This window comes from Danaus plexippus, chromosome 14, assembly GCF_018135715.1.
Source record: "Danaus plexippus chromosome 14, MEX_DaPlex, whole genome shotgun sequence".
In the NCBI taxonomy this organism is placed as follows: Eukaryota; Metazoa; Arthropoda; class Insecta; order Lepidoptera; family Nymphalidae; genus Danaus; species Danaus plexippus.
Window position 1 is genome coordinate 7961080 of NC_083546.1, and position 25549 is coordinate 7986628.

General features: G+C 31.0%; 1 protein-coding gene across 2 annotated transcripts; it reads left to right on the plus strand.

Annotated features, from left to right (window-relative positions):
* The first annotated feature begins 1493 nt into the window (after positions 1 to 1493).
* Positions 1494 to 25024, plus strand: LOC116769638 (uncharacterized). 2 transcript variants are annotated; one of them, XM_032660779.2, is made up of 6 exons: positions 1494 to 1599; positions 1918 to 2060; positions 13942 to 14031; positions 20434 to 20584; positions 22459 to 22580; positions 23085 to 25024. In XM_032660779.2, the coding sequence occupies exons 2-6, from the start codon at positions 1995 to 1997 to the stop codon at positions 24126 to 24128; spliced, it is 1473 nt and encodes a 490-aa protein (XP_032516670.2). In that variant the 5' UTR covers positions 1494 to 1599; positions 1918 to 1994; the 3' UTR covers positions 24129 to 25024. The 2 variants fall into 2 exon arrangements, with proteins under 2 accessions (XP_032516670.2, XP_061378557.1); XM_061522573.1 differs by having other exon boundaries at positions 1522 to 1599; positions 1925 to 2060.
* Positions 25025 to 25549: the final 525 nt, after the last annotated feature.

Genomic DNA, 25549 nt, shown 5'->3' on the forward strand with positions numbered 1-25549 from the left:
CGTAGAATGCTGAGAGTAATGTGTAAATAAGAAGAAAAAATTTGAAAAAAATTTAAATAAAATTATTCAATGTTATTGGGGTCATAAGTATATTTTATATTTGCAAGTCGGTTAAGTCTATAAGGACTGACAGATATATTAAATCAAGATAATATAGTAACTTATATAATAAAAAATATATATGCACCTACCTGCAATTTAGACAATTTTTTTATTTTGGCATAGAGAAGATCTTTGTCGGCATTAATACTTTGATCTGTAAATGTTTCTTCCTTATATTAAATTTTATTGAATTTAGAAAGAAGTACACCAGCGTGGAACCGGCCTCACCAGAGTACGGTGAATAAGTTATGCAATGAGGTCAGATAACGATAATGGCACGCCTCCTTGGAGCAGAAATAATAGAATACACTAAATATTTAATACTTAATCTACTGCGGCTATGAAGACAAGCTAAGCGTGAAACAAACAAAACACAGTATGCCTACCACAAGTGTTTACACTACATATCGCAGTGTTAACAGCTATCCATGCAAATTTTTATATTATAGTACTAACTACTAAGGTAGATTGACGAAAATGGGAAATGAGAAACGCTTCATATGTCGTGTAACGATGCAAAACTCGTTCTAAGATTACATACAATAAAAGATTGTAATGATGGTTATCGACAGATTTCTATCGAAAAGAAATAATTTGTCTGATGAATATCAAATGACAACCCTATAGACATCTGAAGGTTTATCTTTGGTTATCTTTTAAAGGAAACGACCGACTGGTTTTATAATTAATTCACTCCGAGTGCTTATTATTTAATAAGAGAACTACTGCAGAAGCGAAAACTGGTAATTATATGCTTAAAGCAGTGTCGCACAAACACATATCCGACATTATATTTAAATCTTACAGTAGAAGAAAGCATCCAAAGTGCTTGAATGAATGTCTAAAGAACACTTGATTATTAATATCGTCTAACAAAAGAAACATACTTATGCTTTAGAACAATGTTTAAATCACATTTAATAATAAATTTACCAGAACAGGGATTTTATTTAAAAATTTAAATTTAAAACTAAATAAAATTATATTTTTTCGGTTTTAACTCGCGTATTTTAAAAATATATGACTATTGAAATCCAAAGAGTTAAAATATAATAGGTACTCAAAATGTTGCTAATATTTAGCTTAAATCAACAGTATAAGAAGTTTCCTTAATGAAATTAGTGCAAACGACTTAACGAATACCAACACCAGTGTCCCCACACAACTCACTCGCAGATTTGTATAACAATAAGTTATAGGCTTATTACTGATTATTAAATATAGCTTTGTCACTTTATGTGTTGTACGTTTATCCTAACAGAATGCAGTAGGACAGGTACAGTTCTAGAAAGCCCGTCTATACATGTGACTTGCCGCGGATGTGCTCTGAACCGAGCGAACTTAGTGCACCCTCAAGGCCGAAGGTAGGGCGCGCGTCTTCAACACTTCAACTGGCAAATGTCAGTAACGAAAGATACGCGCCGGCCTGCGCACGCGCAACGAACTTTATACCAACGACTCCGATACTAGATTAACGAATATCGATTCCATTATAAGGTGAAGTGTATCGGTCAACACGCTCTCTGTATAATTTATAACACCACTATGACATATTCCTATTTAAAATTGTATCATAATATTAATTGATGCATGCAATTTGTATAATTTAATTCATCAGCAAACCTCATTCATTCGATGAATGAATTCAAAAGTTATGAATTAAATGTATGATTAGCTCAAATTGTTTTTATTATTGATTTTTAAAATTAAAAAAAAAATCAGAAAGCTAGTATCAGAGATCTTTGATTGTATTTTCTGAGACAAGTCATTTAATTCTTATTATTTAATATATAAACTATAATGTTTTATTTTTAGTGAACAGTGAACAATTTTTATTATCTCATCTGTATGAGTGCTGGTAACTTGTTCCTGAGGAAATTTTCACAGTCAGTATGGGTTCCAGACTTTTTACGTGCTCAAGTGCATTCATTATATGCTTCTGTATAGTTACAGCTAAGGTAAGAATCACACACACACATACGTTAGGTCTCTGTATTAATAACATATGTTAATTTTGTTTGTTTGTTTGTATTTCATATCATTCTCAGCGGGATGGTAATGTCACAGCTACATTGTATGTTGGATACGCGTGCGCGTAATTTTCTGATAAAATGTGTGCTATTATAAGCCCACTTGTAACGTAAGATATTATTTTTAATGATTCCATTGCTAGTGTTTTATTGTGTGTATTGAACGTTATTTTATCGAGTAATAGTTATTACGCCAAAGAATTCTTAATATTATGTTTGAAAGTTCAGACGTCGTACTTTTGTTTAAACTGATTCAAATAGTTTATGCCAAATAATAATCAAGTTGTTATTTACTAATGTTTTACAAGCATGACAATCGTCCATATATATTTGGATGTATGACTTCTTATTTATTATATTAATATCATAAAAATGGTAAGAACTATATATTTAGGTACCAATACTTTGAAGTAGTGAGGAATATTTTTTTTTTATTAATTTCATTGTGGAACCATCACTTTTTTTCTGTGGTATCATCTTCGTATTTAGAACTTACTTAATGAACTTTATCTATTTAAGTACATCATTGAACTCTCGATAAGAGCAACAGGCTCGGGTTATCAGAGCTGTTTAATAAACACCTTGACAATTAAGGCCATATAAAGTCACGTACACAAAGTGAATAGCTTCTAGTAAGTTGTAGGATATTTGAACGACCTTTCTTACTTATGATCTATAAAAAAGAGTTGTCGTTTCTTAATATGGAAGAAGGAGAGGCATAAATCAGCTTACTTTTCCATATTGGAAACCGGATATCCGGTGAATATTGATTTCCCCTGAAGTAGTAAAAAACGTTGAAGAAAAATAAATATATAATAAAATTAAAGAATCTTATTCCACTCCTACCATTTGAAATAATTCTCAAGTCATACAGACACCATAGAAATTTATGTGGCGTCTTACAAAAGACTTTTATGGGAATTATTAATTTAGTTTTGAGTGAAAATAAAACGGCGATTACCTAGTTTTCTTTACGGGTAACTTTATGGTAAAGTTGAGCCAGATAATATTGCTTGAATTAATGAGATCTAAGACTTTCGCGAGTATTCATTTAAATAAAACTAATAGTTTCGGATACTATGCGTTATTATTATTTTATATGTAGGTACATACGACGTTTCAGTTACTTTGCAGCAACCGTGATCACAGACAGACAGACGACGTGACAATTACCATTAGAATAGTTCACAATACTTTTGTGTCAAAAAAATCCATGAGTGTTTGTTTGAAAATGAAAGTGTTTTTTTGGGAAATTAAAAACTTATTAAAAATATATTAAAAAAGTGATGTCTCGTCAGTCGCGAGTCGAATAATGAGATGGCTCTTGCACAATGAGAACCTCAAAGCTCTGCCGTTTATGAACAAACAATGGCTTTTAGTATTGCCCAATATTCAGATTGACCAATTGACCAACTTTATAGTTAACTAACGAGTTAAAATAAATATAAAACATAATTAAAACATGAACTTCGTTACTGCGTTGTTAAATTGATTGCTCGTTTTAAAATATACCTGTTTATCTAAGAAAGTTTAACATTCAAAGAAAAATTTTACTCGTTTAAACTTCATTACAAATGTAAAGATAGTCGACTAACCTCAAATACACAGTTAGATGTTTGTATTCTTTCAACTCTTCCTAAGGTCTATTAGTTGTAGTTCAATGACCTCTGTGTATTAACAAAGATTTATGTAATGTGGTCATGTTTATATGTAAGTAATGATCATAATGCAACCACTTGCTTTTTTTTAACAACTTTATATAAACAATAATTATTCCATTTACCAGACTTTGACAGAAAATAATAAATTAGGTTAATATATGTCATAAATACAAAGTAAATATTCAAAATAAAACTATACAGAACAGATTAAAAATAGCAAGTATTGGTAACTTAATTACGATTAATAAATAACCTAATCGTATGTTTGATAACATTGAATGTATGTTGAGTTCTTAATATTTGATATCAGAGTGTAATTAAAATGTCAGAACTTTTAATTTAATACATCATGTTTTATCAAACATTAAATAATGCGTGTTATTAAAAGTAATGCCATTTTTTGACAGACGTTACATCGAATATGGCGACTAATTATAAAAGAGCGAGCGTTGAACACTCATGTTGAAGTTTAAATATAAAAAAAACCATAATGACTAATTGCACGAGGCTTTAAAATTCATAAAAAAAATTATTTCAATATGAATCAGTGGTTTCCAAATCAAACATCCTTTTGCGGTTTCCTTAAAAATTACGGGAATCTCATCGGTTGGTATTTCTTTACGGACTTTACAAAAAAACTTAATTACGATATACGATTCAATTTGTTTCGAAGACGACTCTAAGTGTTTACGAACGAAAGGAAGTCGAACTTTTTGATAGTACTTTAAGAAATTAAAAAGTGTAAATATTTCCTTACGCAAATTGTATTTTAAACAAAACTTCAAATGTATTCCAGTTTCATTTATCACTTTATTCATATTTTATTAAATTCTTCTGGTTTGTCCAGGGTTACAATTATAACACTGGGTATCAGTTCGGAATCACTACGTGCATTGTAATAAAATTTTAAATTTGACAAGGGTCATAAATATCAATGAATGAATAATAGCAATGAGTTGTCATCGGTTTTTTCAAAGAAATTTAATTTCATGTGATTTATATATTTGTTTCTTATTAAGAATTAAGTAAGCTGTCACTTGTCAGTGTCTATATTTCACAACAATAGAGAACAAAACAGAGCCAATTTCGTTACGAATCGTTCCACCGAGAAACCAATTCTTAATAAAAAATGTTATTAATTTTGATATTTTTCTTTATTATTTTCCTGGTTATTTTTTTATATCAGAGATGACTCAATAAGTCGCGTGAAATTGTTTTCTGAATCAATGAGAATTGGAGTGATGTTAAAGGTTATCATTGAATTTAGTCACGATTTTGTTGATAGTGTTTCTGAATTAGACAAAAAAGACTTGCGTCGGAGGTTTTATTTTACTAAAGTTATACTAGCTACTGCGGAGGCTGGGTCTGTCTCTGTGACGAAAAAAAATTGGTGAATAAATTAAAAAAAATATATATGTCAGGGTTTCATTGGTTATGATATTAAATACTCTTTTTTACTTAGATTATAAAATTGCGACGACCTTTTTAGATCCATGAATAATGGAACTTTCCGCAGCGAGTTATTTTTTCATAACGTATATAAGACTTGGTTTGTGGACAATTTCATTTGTAGTATAAAAACAAAAGTAACTCAGGTAGGTAGGTCGTCTACACTCGCGACAATTTAACGATGACAGTTTGGACGAAAAAATTCTTCTCCGATATAAATGTATGAGATAACGAAAAATTTAATAAACCAATATTAAAGTTGGTAAGAATATTAAAGTTTATAAAATATTTCACTTTGATTTAACATTTTCCATAAATAATACGATGTAAACATTTCTATGTGTAATCTGTGGAAAAAGCGATCAAATAATTTGAAGTCGACATTTCTTTCTGTTGGTTTTTTTATTAAGGAGAAACGAGTAACAAACATTTTTAGCAGAGATAATTTTTTGTTTGAAACAATTGTCAAGACTAAGAATTATAAAAATGGCTAATTATAAGAACAATGGCGTTACATGTTGATATGTTTGGATACACGTACTTCATAACCTTGTGGGTTAGCGTATAACATATAACAACAATATATAACAAAATCTATTTTTAATTCTAGATTATAATAATAACGATTCTAGATTTAATAAACCGATTAGTAACTTAAACAATTATTAATCTAGTTAAGTATATATGTTAGTTTTGATTTTTATACGGAACTGTATACTATACTGGGAAGTAAACAATAAAATGATAAATTAATTAATTTAAAAAGGAACATACCAACCTCGTACATAGTAATTATATGAGTATATTACAATATCATGTGACATTTTATAAATATTAATAAATCGAATATCAATAAAGGTATCCAATTTTCGTCTCTGACCTTGAAGTTTGTCTGGTTGCGTTTGACAAGTTTTTTTTGAGCAATTTCACGAATCACTCAACAAACACATCTAATATTGCTGGTTTTGTGTCTGATTTATAAAAATACAAGGGTTATTAAGTTTTGTAACATTTCTTTACATCGTTTTAATCCGCGTCACTTTATTATTACGAACATTATTTCATTTTTATTATGTTCAGCCTATTCAATTGTATCCTGCCTTATTGAGTGAATGAAAGGTGGATGAAATTAAAATGTTATTTTATATATTTTTTATAGGTTTCAAGAGGTTTTTTTTTTATTCCAGTGATGTTAATCCCGTAGGTGCAAAAGCAACCTATGTTATTTCTACTCTTTAAGCACAAAGCAGGGTGTGTACAACAAAAAGTGTTTTTAAGTCAATGCATTTTTTAAGATTTATGAAATTTATATAATTTAGTAAGATAGAGCACATATTTGTACCAAAGGCTGGATGTATATTAATTTATTATTAATGGTACCCAGAATCTATATTCACATGTTCTAAAATCAGAAAAAAACGTTACGAAAAAACAATTTATTATTTATTATCACTACGAGAAAAGACAAAGGAGAAACGTAATCAAACAATCGTAATCGCTTTTTGTTTCGTCGGTCTGAAACCAAATTTACTTAACAAATTCTCACAAGTTTATTGTTATTACGTATTTGAAGATTTTACTTATAAATTTACGATGAGATCATTTTGTATATAAGAATTCTTTATGTATTAAATTGACATTCTTACACGATGGCTTAATAATACCTTTTACTAACGTATTTTATATAAGGACAAAAACTATAATGAACTGCCGAGCAGCCAAGTACGTTATGCAATATACCGCGCTAGTATTGAAGATGCTTTACGCCGTAATGCGAATTCATTGTCGAGTTATTTATAACATAATAAGGTAAACATTAAATATTACTTCACCATAATTATATTTTGATAGATTTTTGGACATCAATGAATCACACTTTACAAAATGAATCACGTGTCGCGTCTGTCTGTGGGCGACGAAAGACGGCAGGTTTTAAATAATAAATCGTAATTACGGTTGGCCAAATGTATTGCATTTTGTGATGTATTAACGAAAGTGTGTAAATGCCGTCGAAGGCTCACCTCTGTTACTATATTTATATATATATGTTTGTATCATAACACACATGCTATATATGTAGCTATTATTATTTAATTCTCCAAGCGAAAGTGAAACAAAAATGTTTTGAAGGTGACATTATAAATATATACAAATGATTTCTAGGATATTATTATAAAAGAATATTCAATAAGTCCTCGTCAGTTTGTTCCAATATGTATTTAAAATGTTTTTCATTTAATACTTAATATTATTATATTGTTACTGTTTGTTTTATCAATGAAAAAACTGGTTGTCATCGACCGCATCCATCACGATTGTATCACCAAATCAAACAAAACCTAACAATATTCGCCTAACATAGAATCGATGTATAGACTAATATTTTAGTATTTCTCCGTCAGATATTCCTGCGCGTAAAACTCATAAACTTGTATGTAAATGTTACTACAACTGTACTATTCACAAATCCATTCAATGGATAGTTCAAAAACATTAATACGGTATCGCAATTTAACATTTAAAATTTTATTAAGAAATGTTTATTCTAGAGCAGTACAATAATTAACACAACAAAGTAATTATGTACACACTATACGTCAATTCATCGAAGAGAATGTCACAGCTCGGGTCATCCTATCTATAGTATAGAATATGGATAGTGTAGATGGATGTTAGTCGATGTGATAAAACCTTCATTGAAATATCGTTTGTCATTATGGTTTCCTCTTATAATATCAATCATAGTGTTAGGAAAGCTCCGGACAATACGATCAGGTCCGTCTGTTTGTCATAAATAGTATTGCAGTATTAACAAAGAAAGACTTACGTATTTATTTAGAATATTCATACTTTTTGTTCGTATTGATAATATCAAGTACCTATCCTTATGTTTTTTTATAAATATTATTAATAACTACCGATACCACACACTTATTTTATATTATTATTTTAAATATACACTTATGTGTCTTTATTACTTTTAATTAAACATTTATTCCAGACAGACATTTCAGTACGCCAATCGATGTATATTTTAAAGTCGTTTAACAGACTATTATAACTGAGAAACTATATGTATATACATAAATAATTCAGCAAAAAACTGATGTGTAATAAATATTATTAAGTGCAGAGCGACCCGTATGAAATGGATCATTCAACGAGCTTTAGTTATTACGTGATCGGCGACGTGGGAGGGTATGGGAGCTACATGCGTGTTCCAATAAGGAACAAAGATAATTTACGACTTTAATGTAATATTTAATATAATCCGGCTAACAACGACATGCGTCCCACACAGATGCTTGAAATAAATTTTATTTTGTATTGCCATCTACCCTAATAAAATTTTTACACCCTGTATATATCACACAACGACAAACATCCATTTATTTATTGGAATTTCATTATAATATTATAAACTAAAAATGGGTTTTAATTCTCATTAAATACAGATGAGCTTCTGAAATGAACCTTATATGTGTGTCGTGTTCCTTATTCTGTAACTGTCATCGATCCTTATAATTTAAATATATTTTGATGAATCCATTACGTTTTGTGCTTATCATGTATGTCGAAATAGCGTGCGCTTCACAGCAGTTTTTTATTAATTTATATTTTACTTTCAAGAGTTCTTGTTTATACTATTTCCTCAGTTAATGCACCCAATGGAATTAAATATTCCTCATAATATTATATGGTTTATTGAAGAAATTATCAGGTGATTTTATAAATACACAGGAATAAGACGAGAGCACAATTGCATTTCAATTTAAAGAATAACAATGTGTATGTACAATGTACCCGTATGTAGGAGGCCGTATATGTTTTGATTTGCTCGAAATTTATTTATAACTACAATCAGTTGTTCATTATAATTACTTTTTTATTGTAATAATGTACCCTTTTTTTAAGTAGGTTTGATTTGAACGTAGATTTGATTGTACTATATTTGTATTTACACCATTACACAGTAAGACGAAGTCTAAATTAAACAATAATTCTTGATTTTTTCGTCTCAATAAGCTTTATACTTAAAGTGTTATTTTCTTAAAAAACAAAAGATCATTTAAATAGTTCTCAAGTATTTTTTGAGTTTAAGCGAGTGTAACCAACAGTATGCTTACTATGGGTTTGTAACGCTACGTCGATAGTTTAATCGTTCTCGATATAATTACACACAATGTAGACATTCACAAATCATACTATTTATATAGATATTTATTATGTACCATCATCATCATCACAGTGGGAAGAGTCTTTGCAGACTCGTCGTATCAGTGTTCCGTATTGGTAACTTTCTTGGGAAGATAGTTGAACTGGTTTCCCCTTGCCTCCTTCACCAGCACTTTTTGAGGCTATTTAGACCCAAAGGCTTGCTGAAGCCTCTTCCAGTCAGTTTCCCGGCTGGGCTTGTGGTTATCCAACCACTGCTCGGTGACACCATCTGTCAGTAGTGTCTAAATACTCTTAGAAAGTACATATGACTCGGAAGAATCTCATTTGTACATGCCAGGTTTCGGACCCGCGCCCTCACGTGTGAGATGCGGGCCTTTAACCTCCAGGCCACCACGACATTTTATGTCGTAATTTGTAATTTCAAATTAACAGGTTTTCATTAAACCTATATGAAATTATATACGATACCTTTATTTAAAAAAACAATGTTTAATGTTTATTCACCATGTATAATTTAAAAAACACTTTATTTTCTCAATTCGACTATATGTTTGCTACGCTGTTTCATCTTGAATTAAAGGTCAACATCCCAATAGTTTTTTAATCGAAGGGGCATTGTTCTGAGGTGGTTATCGTCATTTAAAACGATCTGACGAAGGGGTTCTAGGAAAGACGCTGGATACCTCATAAAGATGATAACGCTTTTCTCAGTAGGAAGTTAACATACATAAAAAGTACACAGCAGCTAATGAGGAAATAAAGGTATAATAATTATAACTAATACATACCATAAATTATTGTGTAGGATTTCCTGCAGCTAGAGGGGCTAGATATAGATAGAGATCTACGTGGACTGATTAGTGATGTGATAATTACAACCTTCATGTTACCCGGGATACAAAATCAATCCACAATAAATCTAATACATTATTATCAGATGCATAAATTTGCTAACCGCCATAGTTAATAAAAATGTATAAATAACGTAGACAAAGATAATTTATTCATGTTTGTTAAAATCTTGTGTAGCAAGAACATTAAATTACCAAGTCGAGGCGGTTTGAGGATGTCCCATTGCGGTGGAGTCGGATAGATTTAGACGTGTAGTTATTTAATATTGAGGAAAACGGGGTGCGATGACTGGTATGGTAGAGCTATATGGACTGACGGAATAGGAAACAGTTCATGAGGAATACCTCCATATAAACTATCCAAATATTTACGATTAACAGAATTTTTACGAACTTGTTTAATTTTAAACTAAACTTGAAAATATATATCTTAAAAAGTTTGAAAAGAAAAGGTAAAAAACTAAAATGGTAAAATAATATAAATCTCTCCATTTGACGGATTTTTGACAGCCAAGTCTTTGCCCTGAGGAAAAAATGCATAAAATAAGTACCACGTGCACGTCTTTGCACGGATGAAGGCCATATTTAAACAAACAACAACATTTTTTTTTTTCAAAAACTGTTCAACCATACCCGAAGTCCCCGATGTATAATTATATACATATGTATATTGGTGTAACTATTTAATTTTACTAAAACTCACTAATAAATATTTATGATCATATAAACTAATATGAATATTCTGTCTGTTTCATCTCTGTATATACATTTTTAACATATTTACCATAAAGGTATGCTTTTACATAGTGACGATTTATCGTCAACCTTGCACTCCAAAACCCTGTTCCACTGAAACGAGGCTGAGCATTTGGGGTTTTAGCTATTAAGACTTATTCATCATGATACTATCTACTGGGAATTTAATTGGTGAAGTTTTCGTAATTTTCCTTGCTTCCTGCACCAGACGGATACGTAATTCGTCCTCATTGTTTAAACAATTAACTATTCTTTAGATTAAAATAATTTTCTAATTGTACTTAATATAATCGTAAACTAAATTTATATCTATCAATTACTTTAGTGATAAAAGGAATTAGGTCAGAGACAAAGATATTACGTTTTATATACTGACGATAAAACAAATTACAAAATGTAAACAGGTTTTGCGATAGTTAATATAGAAATGTTAGACGATGTCCCAATAACACGGAGAGGACGTTCAGAGAAATACTCTCGTATATTAGGATAATATTATTGTGTAAGGCAGGTAAGAAAATGTCAGAAATACGAGAAAAAGACATTTACTATTCGGTTGTATAGTAATCTGTTGCTGTCGTCTCGATCCTCATTAATATACAATTAAAAACAAGCAAAAAACATTAATTTACTTATTTAAACCTTGATGACAAACTATCATTATATATAAGGTATGTTTGTCCAAATCGCAGCGGAGATACAAAGTTCATTTCCGATGTAATTTCAAAATTATCAATCAAATTTATCTCGAGAGATCTTAGCCCCATATATAGACATCTCATCAGGTCGGGCTCCACAGGCAACACAATTAACGTAACGTCTAGGATTTACGATGATAGATAAAAACTAGACTTATATGGAAATCTGTTGTTTTGTAACATATAATACATTTCGCGACGTTGTCAAAACTATTAACATTTCCAAACGTTTTATCAAAAGACATCGCAATAACGAATTTAGAACACACGGACAAAAAGTCTTTGACATATTCTATACAGAAATTTTCATTCTGAATTCACTAATATATTCAATGAAATCTCTTGATCACTGATAACTTGCTCTGTTACGAGCCATTGTCTGAGTTGCGTTGAGTTTTTTTTTGTTCTCTCGTTTTGTAACGTCTTTGTTAAACTACCATGCTAGTGAGTAACTACTGTTTAAACATGATGGATTGTCTGTAAAAAATATTTCACGAAATAATCCTGTTAAATGCGTTTTAATTAAAGGTAAACTTTGATACTTTGAAGTTAGAACAGGCGTCTCAAGATGACTGCTAAGAAGTCTGACACTTTGCAATCTCACGCCATTAATTCATGTATATATTTTGAGTATTTTTATGCCTCTTCTTGAACATTATTAATGCGAGGACATTAGTAAATAAAAGTTAATTATATATGCAAGAATTAAAAATAAGAGCTAGAACTGGAGGTAGTGTAGTCGTTTAATTTTATTCTGAAGGTCGCTTAAACTGGAATTTGGTTGTCTAGATAACTCACAATTTAAAGAAATTCAAAAAAAAAATTCAATAATACTGTATAATAAATAAATTAATTTTTTTTTAAAGATATTTTTAACTTTAGCATTCAAATTTAAATTGGATAGTATTTAAATTATTATTGTACATATAATTTTTGTAACTAGTATTTTAATTTAGAAATTTGTCTGTAGTGCGAGTTCAATAATAAATTAATCTTTTTTATTTTAGGGGATAGCACACATTTATGAAATTTTTTTTCCCTGTTCCATCTCTTGTTCGTGAAATTTAATAAAAATTTAATAATTTTTTAGGTCTCATCATTCATAAATCGACGCCACAAATTCATTAAAAAAAAGAATTAGGTGTTTCGATTATCGCAGAGCATACCACACATTGTTCTCAACTTCGTTTTGACGGAACAAATGTATAACATAAATAATCTATAACATAAGATTAAGACTTCATAATAATTTCAATAACTATAATTTTAGCTTAATAAAATCTTACTTTACGTGCAATAAAGCTGGCAACTTTGTATTCGTAACGGATTTGTCAGTTACATTATTGTATTGCAAATCGAAATTACACGTCCGTGTTACATTTAAATTTAGTGCATATAGTTACTATATTCATTATATAACTTATCAACAACATAGTTTTGAAAGTCAGTCAAATAATTCCTATAATTATGGTGTTAGCATTACAGTAAAGGTAAGTCCATATTTGAATTAGAATTCTTATGGAAATTACATAATAAAAAAACTCATGAATACGATCGGAATAACGCTTTTTCTTAGTAACGTACGTCATACCTTTATTGGCAATAGCCACTGAAACATTCTATTGGCTGTGGATTCCATAAAAAAGTAAAATTAATACACTTCTTTACACTTTTTATCTTCTGTAAAATACTCTCCGTTAAGATATCTATTTGTAAATTTTATTCATTTATTCCAAACGTCGTGAAATATAAATCCTTATGCATATTAAAGTCTATATAATTATTTTTTATACCTCAACGAGTCTATTCACCGAGTGTTTTGACCGCTTAATATATGTTTAGAATTTCATTATACATTTCAAACTAAATGGTTATTATTAGCTCTGAAACTTACTATTATGATTACGTAAAGCTCCGTGACTCCGTTACGTTAACCAACGGAAGGCGTTTCAGATAATAGCCGATTACGTTTATATGGACCAGGCTCAATGAATACACGATTAGTCTTCCGTGTTCAGAAAAAAATTAATATCTATGCACTATTTTGTGCAGTCATTATTATTTACTCCTGTAACCATGTAAATGAGTGTAATTTTTTTTTATATTTGTAACCACAGATAGGATATTACGTATAAGTAATTAAAATCCCAAGTGTACAGCTAAGCACACGAGTATATTATTGTATTAAAATCGTTATGTTTATTGTTTTTACCAGACAGGTAATCGCGTTAGCAGTCCAGCGACGCGCTTCACTTGTCAAGGACGCGTTGCCGGCTACTACGCTGACGTCGAGACCGGCTGCCAGGTGAGCACTTTTACTATATAGGAGAGCTGTGTGGATCTGTATGTGTATGTGCGTGTGTAGGTGTGTGGGTGCTAAAGGGCATGTCAACGAAAAAAGCGGTAAACACAAATTGACGTTTCTGTTTTGACAGTTCGTAATTAGCAGCTATTGATAAATGAATATAGGTTTTTTTATTTAATTGTTAGGTGATTGGTTTATTTGTCTGGTTTTATAAGTAACATGTGTTGAAGCGATATATTTTAAAGGTTCTTGGTAGTTTGTTTAATCAATAATTTGAGTAAACAGTTTGGTATTTAAATGTTTTGACCGAGCCTGGACGCATGCGGAATAAATTTAACAAATAATGTTGCATCTGTGTCGTCGTTAGGCGTCAGGTGTACGTATCGGGTCAATCATCCCAGGTATCGTGTCTTCAGATTTTGCGAAACCAAATGCAATAATAGAAAGTGAAGTGAACATTACGGAAACAGTTGGATATAATCGAATGTACCACCGAGATCCTTGACTAATCCAGACCTAATTTAATTTGAAATTATTTTTTACGTGTCTTTTATACACAAATGACTCCGACATTTTGGATTTTGTCAATTTGCTTTTTTCATATTAATATTGAAAATACTTGTTTATTTTTGATTTTCTGAAGTTTCTAGTTATTATATTTGATTTTTTTATATTTAACTCCTAAGTATTTTGATTTAAAAATCCATTTTCTCGATGGATTTGAAAATAAAAAATTTCGAAATTTTGAAAGAAAGACTACACTGAAATTTTTTGGTTAAAGATAAAAATCTTTTAATAAGAAGAGTAATATCTAAAAATAAATAGTACATTTATATATTTTGCATAATATTAAATTGTTGTTAAAAAGAAATCAACCAATGATGTAAGTTAAGAAATTTTCAAACAATGTCGTCAAGTTACGACAGTAGACGTATAAAATATTATTTATGTGACCTAGCATTTAATCCCCGATTGACACGACGCGACGCAACGGGCGTTTTATAAAATATGAAAATGTCAAGTAAAATATTAAAAAAAATAAATCGCTTCTAAATTAAATAATAAATGAAAATAACGATTTATTAAGAAACAAACAGAACAATTATTATTGTCATACTTACAGATTTTTTTATTCTTGTTTTTATGTTGGTATGTCAGTGACAGCTACCAACATGATCTAACGACATCCAATTTATCAAAATGCTTTACCCTTACCGATTCTTTGTAAATGGAAAGAAAATATTAAACTCCTTTATTCCATTCGACAAACTCCTTTGTGTTTTCTCCACACAGTACGAAATATAATAATTGGTGTAACAAATAAAAACGTTGACACAGACAAAATATTCCAATATTCCAGTGCGAATGTAGCCATAGAATTAAAAAAAGTAGATATTAAATGATTTCCTATAAGTCACGTAAAAAGAATTCGACTATCACAGAGTCAATCTGTATTGCTACATATTTCGGCAACCAATTCACAATTGAACATTAAACAGATTGGGATGAGTCTATTAAGAGATAAGACGTATTGTTCATTCGCTCATTCGACGCCATTGTTATTATACACAATATTGAATGAAACGGCAGCTTGTGTCTTATGATAATTATTTTAAATGAATGACTTATATTTATGTTAATTGGTGGCATATTAACCTTGTCAATAGTCAAAGATTTTTTTAAGAGAATATAGACTATATATTGTAAGACTTCACTTGATCACATCATGTCGAAATTGTTGTTAAAATACAAACACGTAATTATTGCCGATAACAATTCGATTTTAAAACATTTTTAAAATAAAAATTATTCACAATATTTTTAACTAATTCTTATTAAATAAATTGCATTTGATATACCTTTACGAATTTATTCTTTTATGTCACTACATACAGTTTTTTTTTATTTCCACATGTGAGGTAGCAATTATAACTTCATTCATAGAATTGAAATGAGGTTAATAATGTTATATTTATCACAATAAAGCTTAATAAAAATGAATACGTTGTAAACAAGTCCATAGATGGAATTGCAACCGGAAACTTGACAGACAGATATTGAAAATATTGTTTGTAAGTAAAAACTTGTTGAATAATAAGTAATGGAATAAAATTCTTATAATATGACATTTAATACTCTTGTTTGATTTTATAAAATTGTATAAATTATAACGTGTATTATATTATACGATAAATTAAATATTGGCCAACTGTTGTAATGCACCTACGGTAAAAGTGTGAAGGCTAGGACGCCATGACACCCACTTGCCGCGCCCGCTTTGACATCTTCCTTATTAACAGGATTAATGAAAAACATATGTTGTTGAATTATTATCGTCATAAATTTTCAAAGTTTATTTAAATATGAGAACAATGTTTCTTCATTCTATGTGACGTTGGCGGAATGTATTGTGCAAGTTTAATAAAAAAGCCAAATTTTATGTACCTACGATTTCGATTCGATTTCTATATGTAACTGTTGTTATGTATAAAATACTACTAGAAAAAAACACCGTTAGTATAAAAACAAATTGTTTATTTAACTATATATCCTCAATTTTTTTTTTTATTTCATCGAAGTATTGTCGCTTTTTTCGCAGCGTTAGCAAGTTCTAAACAATTGTGTGACATCATTTGTCACATACATTTCAGTGTTCCGTATTTTAAGATGTAATATGATAAGTCAATCTCAAAGACCCAATCAGGTTTTGTGATAGATTAATAAAATAAAATATTTTACAATTACATTTAATGATAATTAGGTATCATCAATGGCGGCTTTGTGTTCGCGTCTGTTACAACTGAGTGCGGTTGGTTAAGTTTGGAAAGTATGTAATTGGTTGGAACTCCGTGTAAGACAAATTTGAAATGATTGTAATAATATTGCGTCTCCAGTGCGGGCGACCGTGACCCACGAGATCGCGTTCCTTAAACGATTTGTTGCCCTTTAATAACAATTTAAGATTACATCAGGATATATTTTTTTTCGATAATCGCACCATTGTCTGTGTGATGTATCCGACGCCCGTTGTCTTCGTATGATACACTCCAAAAGATTTATGTACAATAACATAATTTCAAAGATTTAATTTGTTTTTCGTAACAAATAGCATTTGCAATTTATGATCATCATTTTCGTTTTCAAAATTCATTATACATTTTAAGGCATTCGTATGAGAATGTTTTCTAAACACATTTATATTCTGTGCTCCGTCGATATGCAAAAACTAAACGACCCAGTTGTGGCAATTTCTCAGATTGTTCCAATTCAGTTTGCATAACAGAAAAACAGAAATATAGTTCTAGTGACACGTGATTAAAATTGTAATTTTATTTTCATCACAATATTTTGGCACATTCTGACATTTATTAACACTTGTGGGAGTTTTTTACCTAATTCTAGTTTTTTTTTTTAATTCTGATTATTTCAATAATCCGAGGCCTATATTAAATTTGTAATAATCAATTTACGGTCAACGAAAACTTATTAGACATCGTAATCGAGATTATAGCTATTATAATTGTAAAAACCCACATTCTCTGACAATTGATATTGCGAGCTACAAACATTGCAAGCGCGTTGAGACAACCCAGATTATACCCGTGTCTTTGTACTAATTTTAATTTGCTAATCAACATTTGGTCCTCATATCTGCCGTCAATTAAATTAGGTTTTCATATTTTCGGTTCGCTAAGTTGTGTTATTCGCTATTACATTAAAACTAATCAAATTTACCTAGCCTTGCTTGTAAGTTGTAACGTTAATGAAAAGTGTTGGCTATGTTTAATACAATGACGGCTAATTAAGACGTAAATCGAAGTCCTAGGATAGTGATGATCTCGATTGAACCACTATCAGCCTCACCTAGTTTATACAGAACAAGTGGTGGATTTTAAGTTTAGGTAGAGGAATATATAAAATTAAATGAATTATTTTTACATATCTGAAAAATATCAATTTTTCTTAAGTTTTATACCTAATGACTGAGATACAAACTTTACGTTTTTTTACAGCTTACGCGTTTGTTTTCACTGTAAACTTCTATAATATTTAATTCTCGACCATTTCCTAGGAGTATGTCAGGAACATTGAATTAATTTAGAGTTACATATGTTAACATGTATGTATGAATGAACTGAATGGAAGACGAATATCATTGGACGATAGTGATCCGTTCAATGATTCCGAGTTCAATGAATGAATGACAATGTCTCAATGACATTATTATTTAATCTATATATTTCGAATATAAAATAACCTCTGATTTGAATTGTGTATAAAAAACACTTGACCTTAATAATTTTTTTTAATATATAAAGGGATAAAATAGTTTTCGTATAGCAAATGTTTTAATAGTTTTCAATATCACAAAAGAGGCGGTAGTAAAATTTATAAGTTTGGTTTATTCGGGTTTAAGATAAAGTTATTAGTACAAACTCAACATAAATAGTGAAAGTGAGATCAAGCCATCGCTCCAATGAACCAATCACCTTGAACTTTACGTCTTACGTAACGGTGATTTAAACTATACCTCGTGATCATCGTTTTATGTGGTGATGAACTCCGGTGATGGATCAACACATTTAGACTATCGTTTGGGAATCGTTTAAACGTGACTCATATAAAAATAATATTATTGAAACGATCTAAATTTAGCTTTTATGTGTGTTAACATAAAAAAATATCCAATAATAGCCGACGTTTTAGGATAAAAGTTATAGGTTTAAGTTTAAAATCATTATTTGTTGCGATCACACAATGTATCACATGATATGGTCGTATTAACACAATGCTGTTTGTAGTTTATGTTTTATATATACAGTCCGGAAGTGTATATAAAAAGCAATTATAATTAGGGAATTTTGAAAAACATATGTACTTGAAAGTAACAAAAGTCTGAATTTTTAATAATACATTTATTAAAATACCCTGTTCTGACGAAACATAACTTAGAATCATTTATATTCCTATGACAAAATCTAGATTTATGTTTTCAATTCATAAAATTAACGAACAGGTTATACTCAACTTGAAATCGCGAAGGAGTCACTTATTACCTTACCAATGTATTGTTTGTTTTCGTATTTGGTGTTAAAAATTTGTATTTTATATGTATCAGATTACTCGAAGGATGAAAAAAAAATATTTAAGGAAGTTTATTGAATGTAGTTATAAAAACTGAGGTTAAAAGACACGTATGTTATAATAAAGAACTGTTTTTGTAAGGTTATAATAATGTTCAGGATTGTATTATGTACGAGTATAGCAAATAGCGTAAGAATAATCGAGTGTTGAGCGTTCACAGCTTGGAATGAGGAAGACTTGTTGCTCATACGTAACAATCAATTGTAAGACAAACTACCACCGACCTCGTCTTTCATAGGTCAAAGCTAACCAGGGCAAAAAATATAGCGTACACATTAAATATAACAATAAAGATTAAACTTGTATTTAACAGAGATGTTTACATTTTTTTATATTTCCTTAACCATTAAAACGTAATTAAACGCCTATTTGACGCGAATATTTTATTTGAATGATGTTTATTATTTTTTTCTAAATTGTTGATCTAACGCTACCCAGAATATAAAGGTGAAATGAGTGCCAGGGACAAGTAAAAGACAGGCGACTCCGACGCGTGATTGATTAATGATTCGATGAATTCCTTTACAGGATCTAAGTAGATATTATCAAGTAATTGATGGTTTTTTGAGATTTTTTAAATATTTTAACTTCAAAAAACGAAGTATTTAATTTTTAAGGCCGCATCCGTTCCTAACAATGCCGGAGAATCTGTTAATAGAACACTGGCACATAAACACATCTAGAACTTACAACAGCACAAAAAATGTCGATTCTGAACGATTATAATTCAATTTTCCCGACTAACAAATATTAAACAATCATTGAACAACGCGCATCTAAAAGTCTAATTACAAAGCACTTCCATGTACGCAACTTATATAATTATATATATGAGAGGGTCTCGGAAGCTAGTTTTTGTTGGTGCATTAAATATTTATATTGGAGATCATACACTATACAGCTCTTAATAATGTTTGAGGTTCATATTATTAGTGATAAAAATAACTCTATTACGATTTGAGGGAAGATGATTCAGCTAATGTTATAACCTTCGTGTCAGCCACCAGACAAATATAGTTCAAGAAATCTTCAAGCTGTTTAGTTTCCTACATTTAAGATATCAATTTTATAATACCTACATACGTTTGTTTGTTATCACTTATTTAAAAGTATTAAGACGAGAGTCACTTGGCTTACTTGGACAGTTTATTATCTACCGCTTGAGTTCCACTTATCAGTTAAGCACTATCCAGCAAATAATATTGAAAATAAAGAGAATTATACTTAATCCTAGGTAATATTATTCTTATATGGCAGGTATACCACATGTGTGATGGTCTCGGCCGCCAGTTCAGCTACTCCTGCCCCAACACCACTCTGTTCCAACAACGCATGCTGGTGTGTGATCACTGGTACATGGTGAACTGCTCCAACTCAGAGAGCGACTATGACGCCAACCTTCTTATCGGTTAGTACCTGTTGAATTTACCAACTTGCTATTCCGAATATTTTGAAATGTACATTGGATTATACTAAAATGCTTTAACAGGTATGGGAATGAGTCCATCAATAGCTGAATACAGAGTTCTGTTTTATTGCCCATTGGAATTCTGGTCTTCGATTGTATTTTGCGTCAAAGACAGTTGTACAAAAAAGTAAATAAGATATTTTTGTTACTGAAAGTACAATTGCTCGTAATATTTGTAGTGGACCGAACACTGAGACAGAGTTTTGTGTATCTTACACCGAAGTCTATCTCAGTGTTTAGATAATTATAACGGAGATGAAGTCATGGTTGATACTGGTGATGAACTTAATTGATTCGCGTCTGTTGCCTTCAGTGTGAGGTCGTCGTTTTAATCTTTGGTCCAGTCGAACCTTGATGGTGCACGAGCTACATTAATTAATTTGATTGTTAAAAAAAATCCTTTGCATATATAGAAAACATTTTCAATTCTCGACACCAGCAGGGTTCGAACGGCAGTTTTCGGAATGAAGTACTCCAGTGCCCTATCAATTAAAACATCGTGCCTCGACTCCAGTCTGTGATATTTTTCAAACTGCATTTGATTTATTTTAATACTTGATTTGTATTTTCATTTAAAGTTAACAACATAATTATAGAACGATAAATCGATTGAATTAATTTAAAATTTCAAAATATTTTAAATAATTTTAATTTTTGCTGAAGTTGTAATTATCACGCATGATAACATAAAAACAATGAGAAATGTCGAGTCTAAGAAGCACGTGAAACAAATGAATGCAATCAAGTTCAATACCCTTGAGTCGAGTCATGTTCGCGATGGCGGGAGGTTGTGTAGGACCTCTGTTCTAACACCTCCCTGTCAGCTGGTGATGGATTACTACAATAGTGTCAAAGTTCAGCATGTTATATAACTTACGAAGGATTCTCCAATTACCAGCCATTGTTACTACTTCTCCATTACTGTAATTTCTGCCTATCATTTAAACGTTGTTAATTTACAGTTGTATATGTTTTTTGCCATCACTCTTTAAAATAAACGATATATAACCTTCTTTTGTTATCTATTACATTAAAAATATTGTTAACTAGCTGTTGCCCACGGCTCCGCCCGCGTGTTGGTCGCTTTTCGCATATCCATATATATATCAAACTTAAAATTAAAATTTAAATACATAAAAGGGATGATAACAAATGAAAGACAACCACAACCAACCAACGAACAAGAAAGAACATTCAAACCGCATGGTAGTCGTTACACAACGGAGAATCTTAACACCGCGATCTAGGTTGATGGCGTATTTTATCAACGCCATCTATCGAGCACAGTGTTCAACACATCAACCGCGCCCGCGCGCACTGCGTTTTTGTTATTTTTGTTACCTCTCATAAATTTTAATATTAAGATTAACATATTAGAACATATTTTTTACTAACTTATATATAATATATAACTAATCAATATTAAGTTGTAGTGTTTAAAAGTTTTGAAGCAGTGCTTGAAGTAAATTTTCAATTGACCATAACTTCTTTTTCTCTTAACCGATTTTGACGAAACAAAGTTTTCACAATGCTCCTAATCATATGTAATCCAACTGTGAAAACCGCGTTCAAATCCGTTGAGTAGTTTTGAAGTTATAACGTACCAGACAGACAGACAAAAATTCCAAAAATTATTTTTTTTGGTTTCTATGACCCTTCTTTAATTGTCTCCTATAGTTTTTTGGACAAATATTTTATGTACAGACATTCGATTTTTACTGTCTTATTATATGCATAGATTATTATCCTGGTAGTGAATCAAAAACTAAATGTAAGAGATACTATTTATCAATGAGAAACCTTTAAACAACCAGGTCAGAGGGACAAGCCGTTCGTATCTGATGAAGATATGCGTCTTCGAACTCCTCGCCCTGACATCCTCAACGTGCCTTCCAACAGCAACTATTATGATGGCCTCAAGGAGGCTGAGTCCAAGGTAACAGTGTATTCAAGGAAGACATCTTATTTATGAGTTTACGAATTTTAGTCCCTGGACTAACACTGCGCACCTCCTGAACCACGTGAGACAGGACGAGGGAGGTAAACATACGGCAGTATAACTCATTCTGCCATATTTCTATCGGTAATTAATGCGAAATAGTTCTAATTGTACCAAAATTTTGTATTTGTAATATACGATATATTTTTCCCTCTTCTTGATATGTATATTCTCGAAAATTATGATTTGCATTCGAATGTACTTTAATTTACACATTATATAGGACCGATAACAATTTAAAAGTTCAGATTACACTCCTATATGGAAACGGTTGACATTTAAAAGTTTTGACTTTAGGTTTTCCTTTTATTTTTATTTCTATGTCCTCATATTAGATTTTAATTAATAATGATGACCCAACGTAAGGTAAGTTTCATCACAGTTAATGGCCACTTTAATTTACTTTCATATGTATTAAACTATATGTGTGTTTGTTTGCAGTTTTCAATACATCCCAGTAATAGTATAGTTGGTATAGCCGACTCCTTATCTGGCGAGGATAATGAATTGGATGACGGAAAGCCGAGCTACAGACCGCCGAGCTCGTGGTCTATGAAGTACTTTAAAACGACTCCCGTTAAAAATATAGACAGACAGACAAATACAGATCAATATAATAGTTTTGATAGCAAGAAGGAAGCGGACCAACCGCGACCGATCAAAGCCAAAGTAAACATTTCTCCACCTTCACAAGACCTCAGCCCGCCTCTACCCCCAAAAGAACAATCAACCACAGCACAACCAGCCAAGGATCCCGTGTATAATTTCATCAAGCGCTTCGATCCAAACTCTCCCGACTCATTGAAGACATCCATGACTCAATCCGAGATAATAAACCTCAACAAACATCTACCCGAGGGTCAGGTCAGCTCGGAGGAGGAGAGGACTCCGCGGAAATATAAAAACTTCGGTAACAACATTAACGTTCTCGACGGAGACAAAAAGAAAGGTTCCAGCGATGGGACGAGGTTCGACACCGTGAACATCAAAACGAAGCCAGAAGTCTCCGAAAACGCTACATCTAAAGTTCCAGTACCATCACAAGTATTACTACCGCCCAAGAGAGAATTCAACCCACCAGCATCCACGACGATGGGTCCACCCATCTACTACGAATGGAAATGGGCAGTTCCGGCCTTTGAGTTAGCTCCCCCTAAACTGAATAACGAGACTAACATCACCAACGTCAAACCCGTCAAACCTATTGAGAGACCGTTCAGTGTTGTACCCAAATCTACACCCAGAGAGGTGGAAGTCACACCACGGAACACCGAGTACAATATAAGTTCATATTTCGTTCCCGACTACGTGTTCCCATTGGACGGACCCCATCCGGGATACGGCGACGATGACGCGCAGACCTCGTTCCAAGTGCAGGTCTCTAGACCGGGAAGGTCAAGTTACGGCGAAAACCCAGCGTGCCCTCAGTGTCATCCAGCTTATCTTGAACCCGGTACGTGCGAGCCCTGTGTCGTAAAACGGTAACAATGACACCGTTTCGTAAATTAGTTCTGCCATTCTGCAATGCCATTACCTCGGATGGGAATTCCATGAGTGCCTCGGATAATTTAATTTATTACAGTAGACTTTACATCACTCACAACTCGACACTTCAGGGCATAACAATCGTGATTAAAGTACCACGAAATATTTCATAATAACTGATTTTCAATATAATGCAATGTAAATACTTTATTTACGCGTAATTATTACAGGAAAATATCTAACTCAGCTTTATAAAAGTCTGGTTACAATATTGTGATTTAATGTTGAATAACATCTAATTGTTACTCAGAAACCGAATTTTATCGTTTCATATTATAAAGCACATCACTAAAGACAATCGAGCTGCCATTTCTTAATATGACTCCAATATCAAAAAACTGCTATTTTTGCAAACATCCAAAATAATATACACACTGATTATCTATCATCGGAAAAAAGAAACATATAATCAGAAAACGAATAACTTAATAAAGTTTACCTGTTATTATTAACAACGAGATAATTGTTGAATTATGCTATCAAATTATTATAGATTCACAATAAAAGCAATATTTCTATAGTTTAAAAATCCTACCGATTCTTCCTTATAATGATTCTATACTATTTGAATTTTGACAGACATGTCATAAGCGTCATGTGCCTTATGGGCGGTAAATTATGTTTTGACAGCGCCTTAGAATCTCGGCAATATCTTTTTGTTATATTGCAACACAGTTCTGTTATTGTAAGTTTTATTTTATCTGGATTGTTATTAATATTGAACTAATATGTAATATAGATAATATATAAGTTAGACGTTAATATTTATAGATTTGTAAACATGTATCATATCACCGTTGTAGCCGTTTAAGTTTTAAATAAAATAACTTTGAAAACCAAGTAGTCTTATTTTACCCAATTATTTTAATTAATTTTATTGGTGATTTAAAACTAGGACTTTCAACCACTTTATTTAAAAATTAAAAATTTAGTTTTACATATTAACCAATTACAATATTTCAGATATGAAGTATATATTTGTCATCAATTCATAAACTTTAAGGAAGGAAATATGACAATAATTAGAAAATATTAAAGTATTAAAAACTATATAACAATTAATAGATAATCCACTATTTTAACGTAATTTATAAATACTGTATCACATGTATTATTGTAAACTAAATTGATTTTAGAACATACTCGTCCAAAGATATAAGAGGTACAATGAGAAATTTATTTTAATGAAGAAGACAGAAAAATTAGGAGGATATGTCAGGGGAGGCAAGTCTAGACTGTTTACGAAAGAAAATTGTTACAGTGAATGTACCAAATGCCAATACACATTATAAAATATAAATAAATAAATTATTAGAAACTCTCTTGAAAAGGAAGTAATTAACAAAAGCTGCTCCAGTAGA

Coding starts and splice junctions, on each gene's coding strand:
- LOC116769638 (XM_032660779.2), top strand. CDS start 1,995: ATGGGTTCCAGACTTTTTACGTGCTCAAGTGCATTCATTATATGCTTC. Junction 14,032..20,433: donor ACGTCGAGACCGGCTGCCAG/GTGAGCACTTTT, acceptor CTTATATGGCAG/GTATACCACATGTGTGATGG. Junction 22,581..23,084: donor TCAAGGAGGCTGAGTCCAAG/GTAACAGTGTAT, acceptor GTTTGTTTGCAG/TTTTCAATACATCCCAGTAA.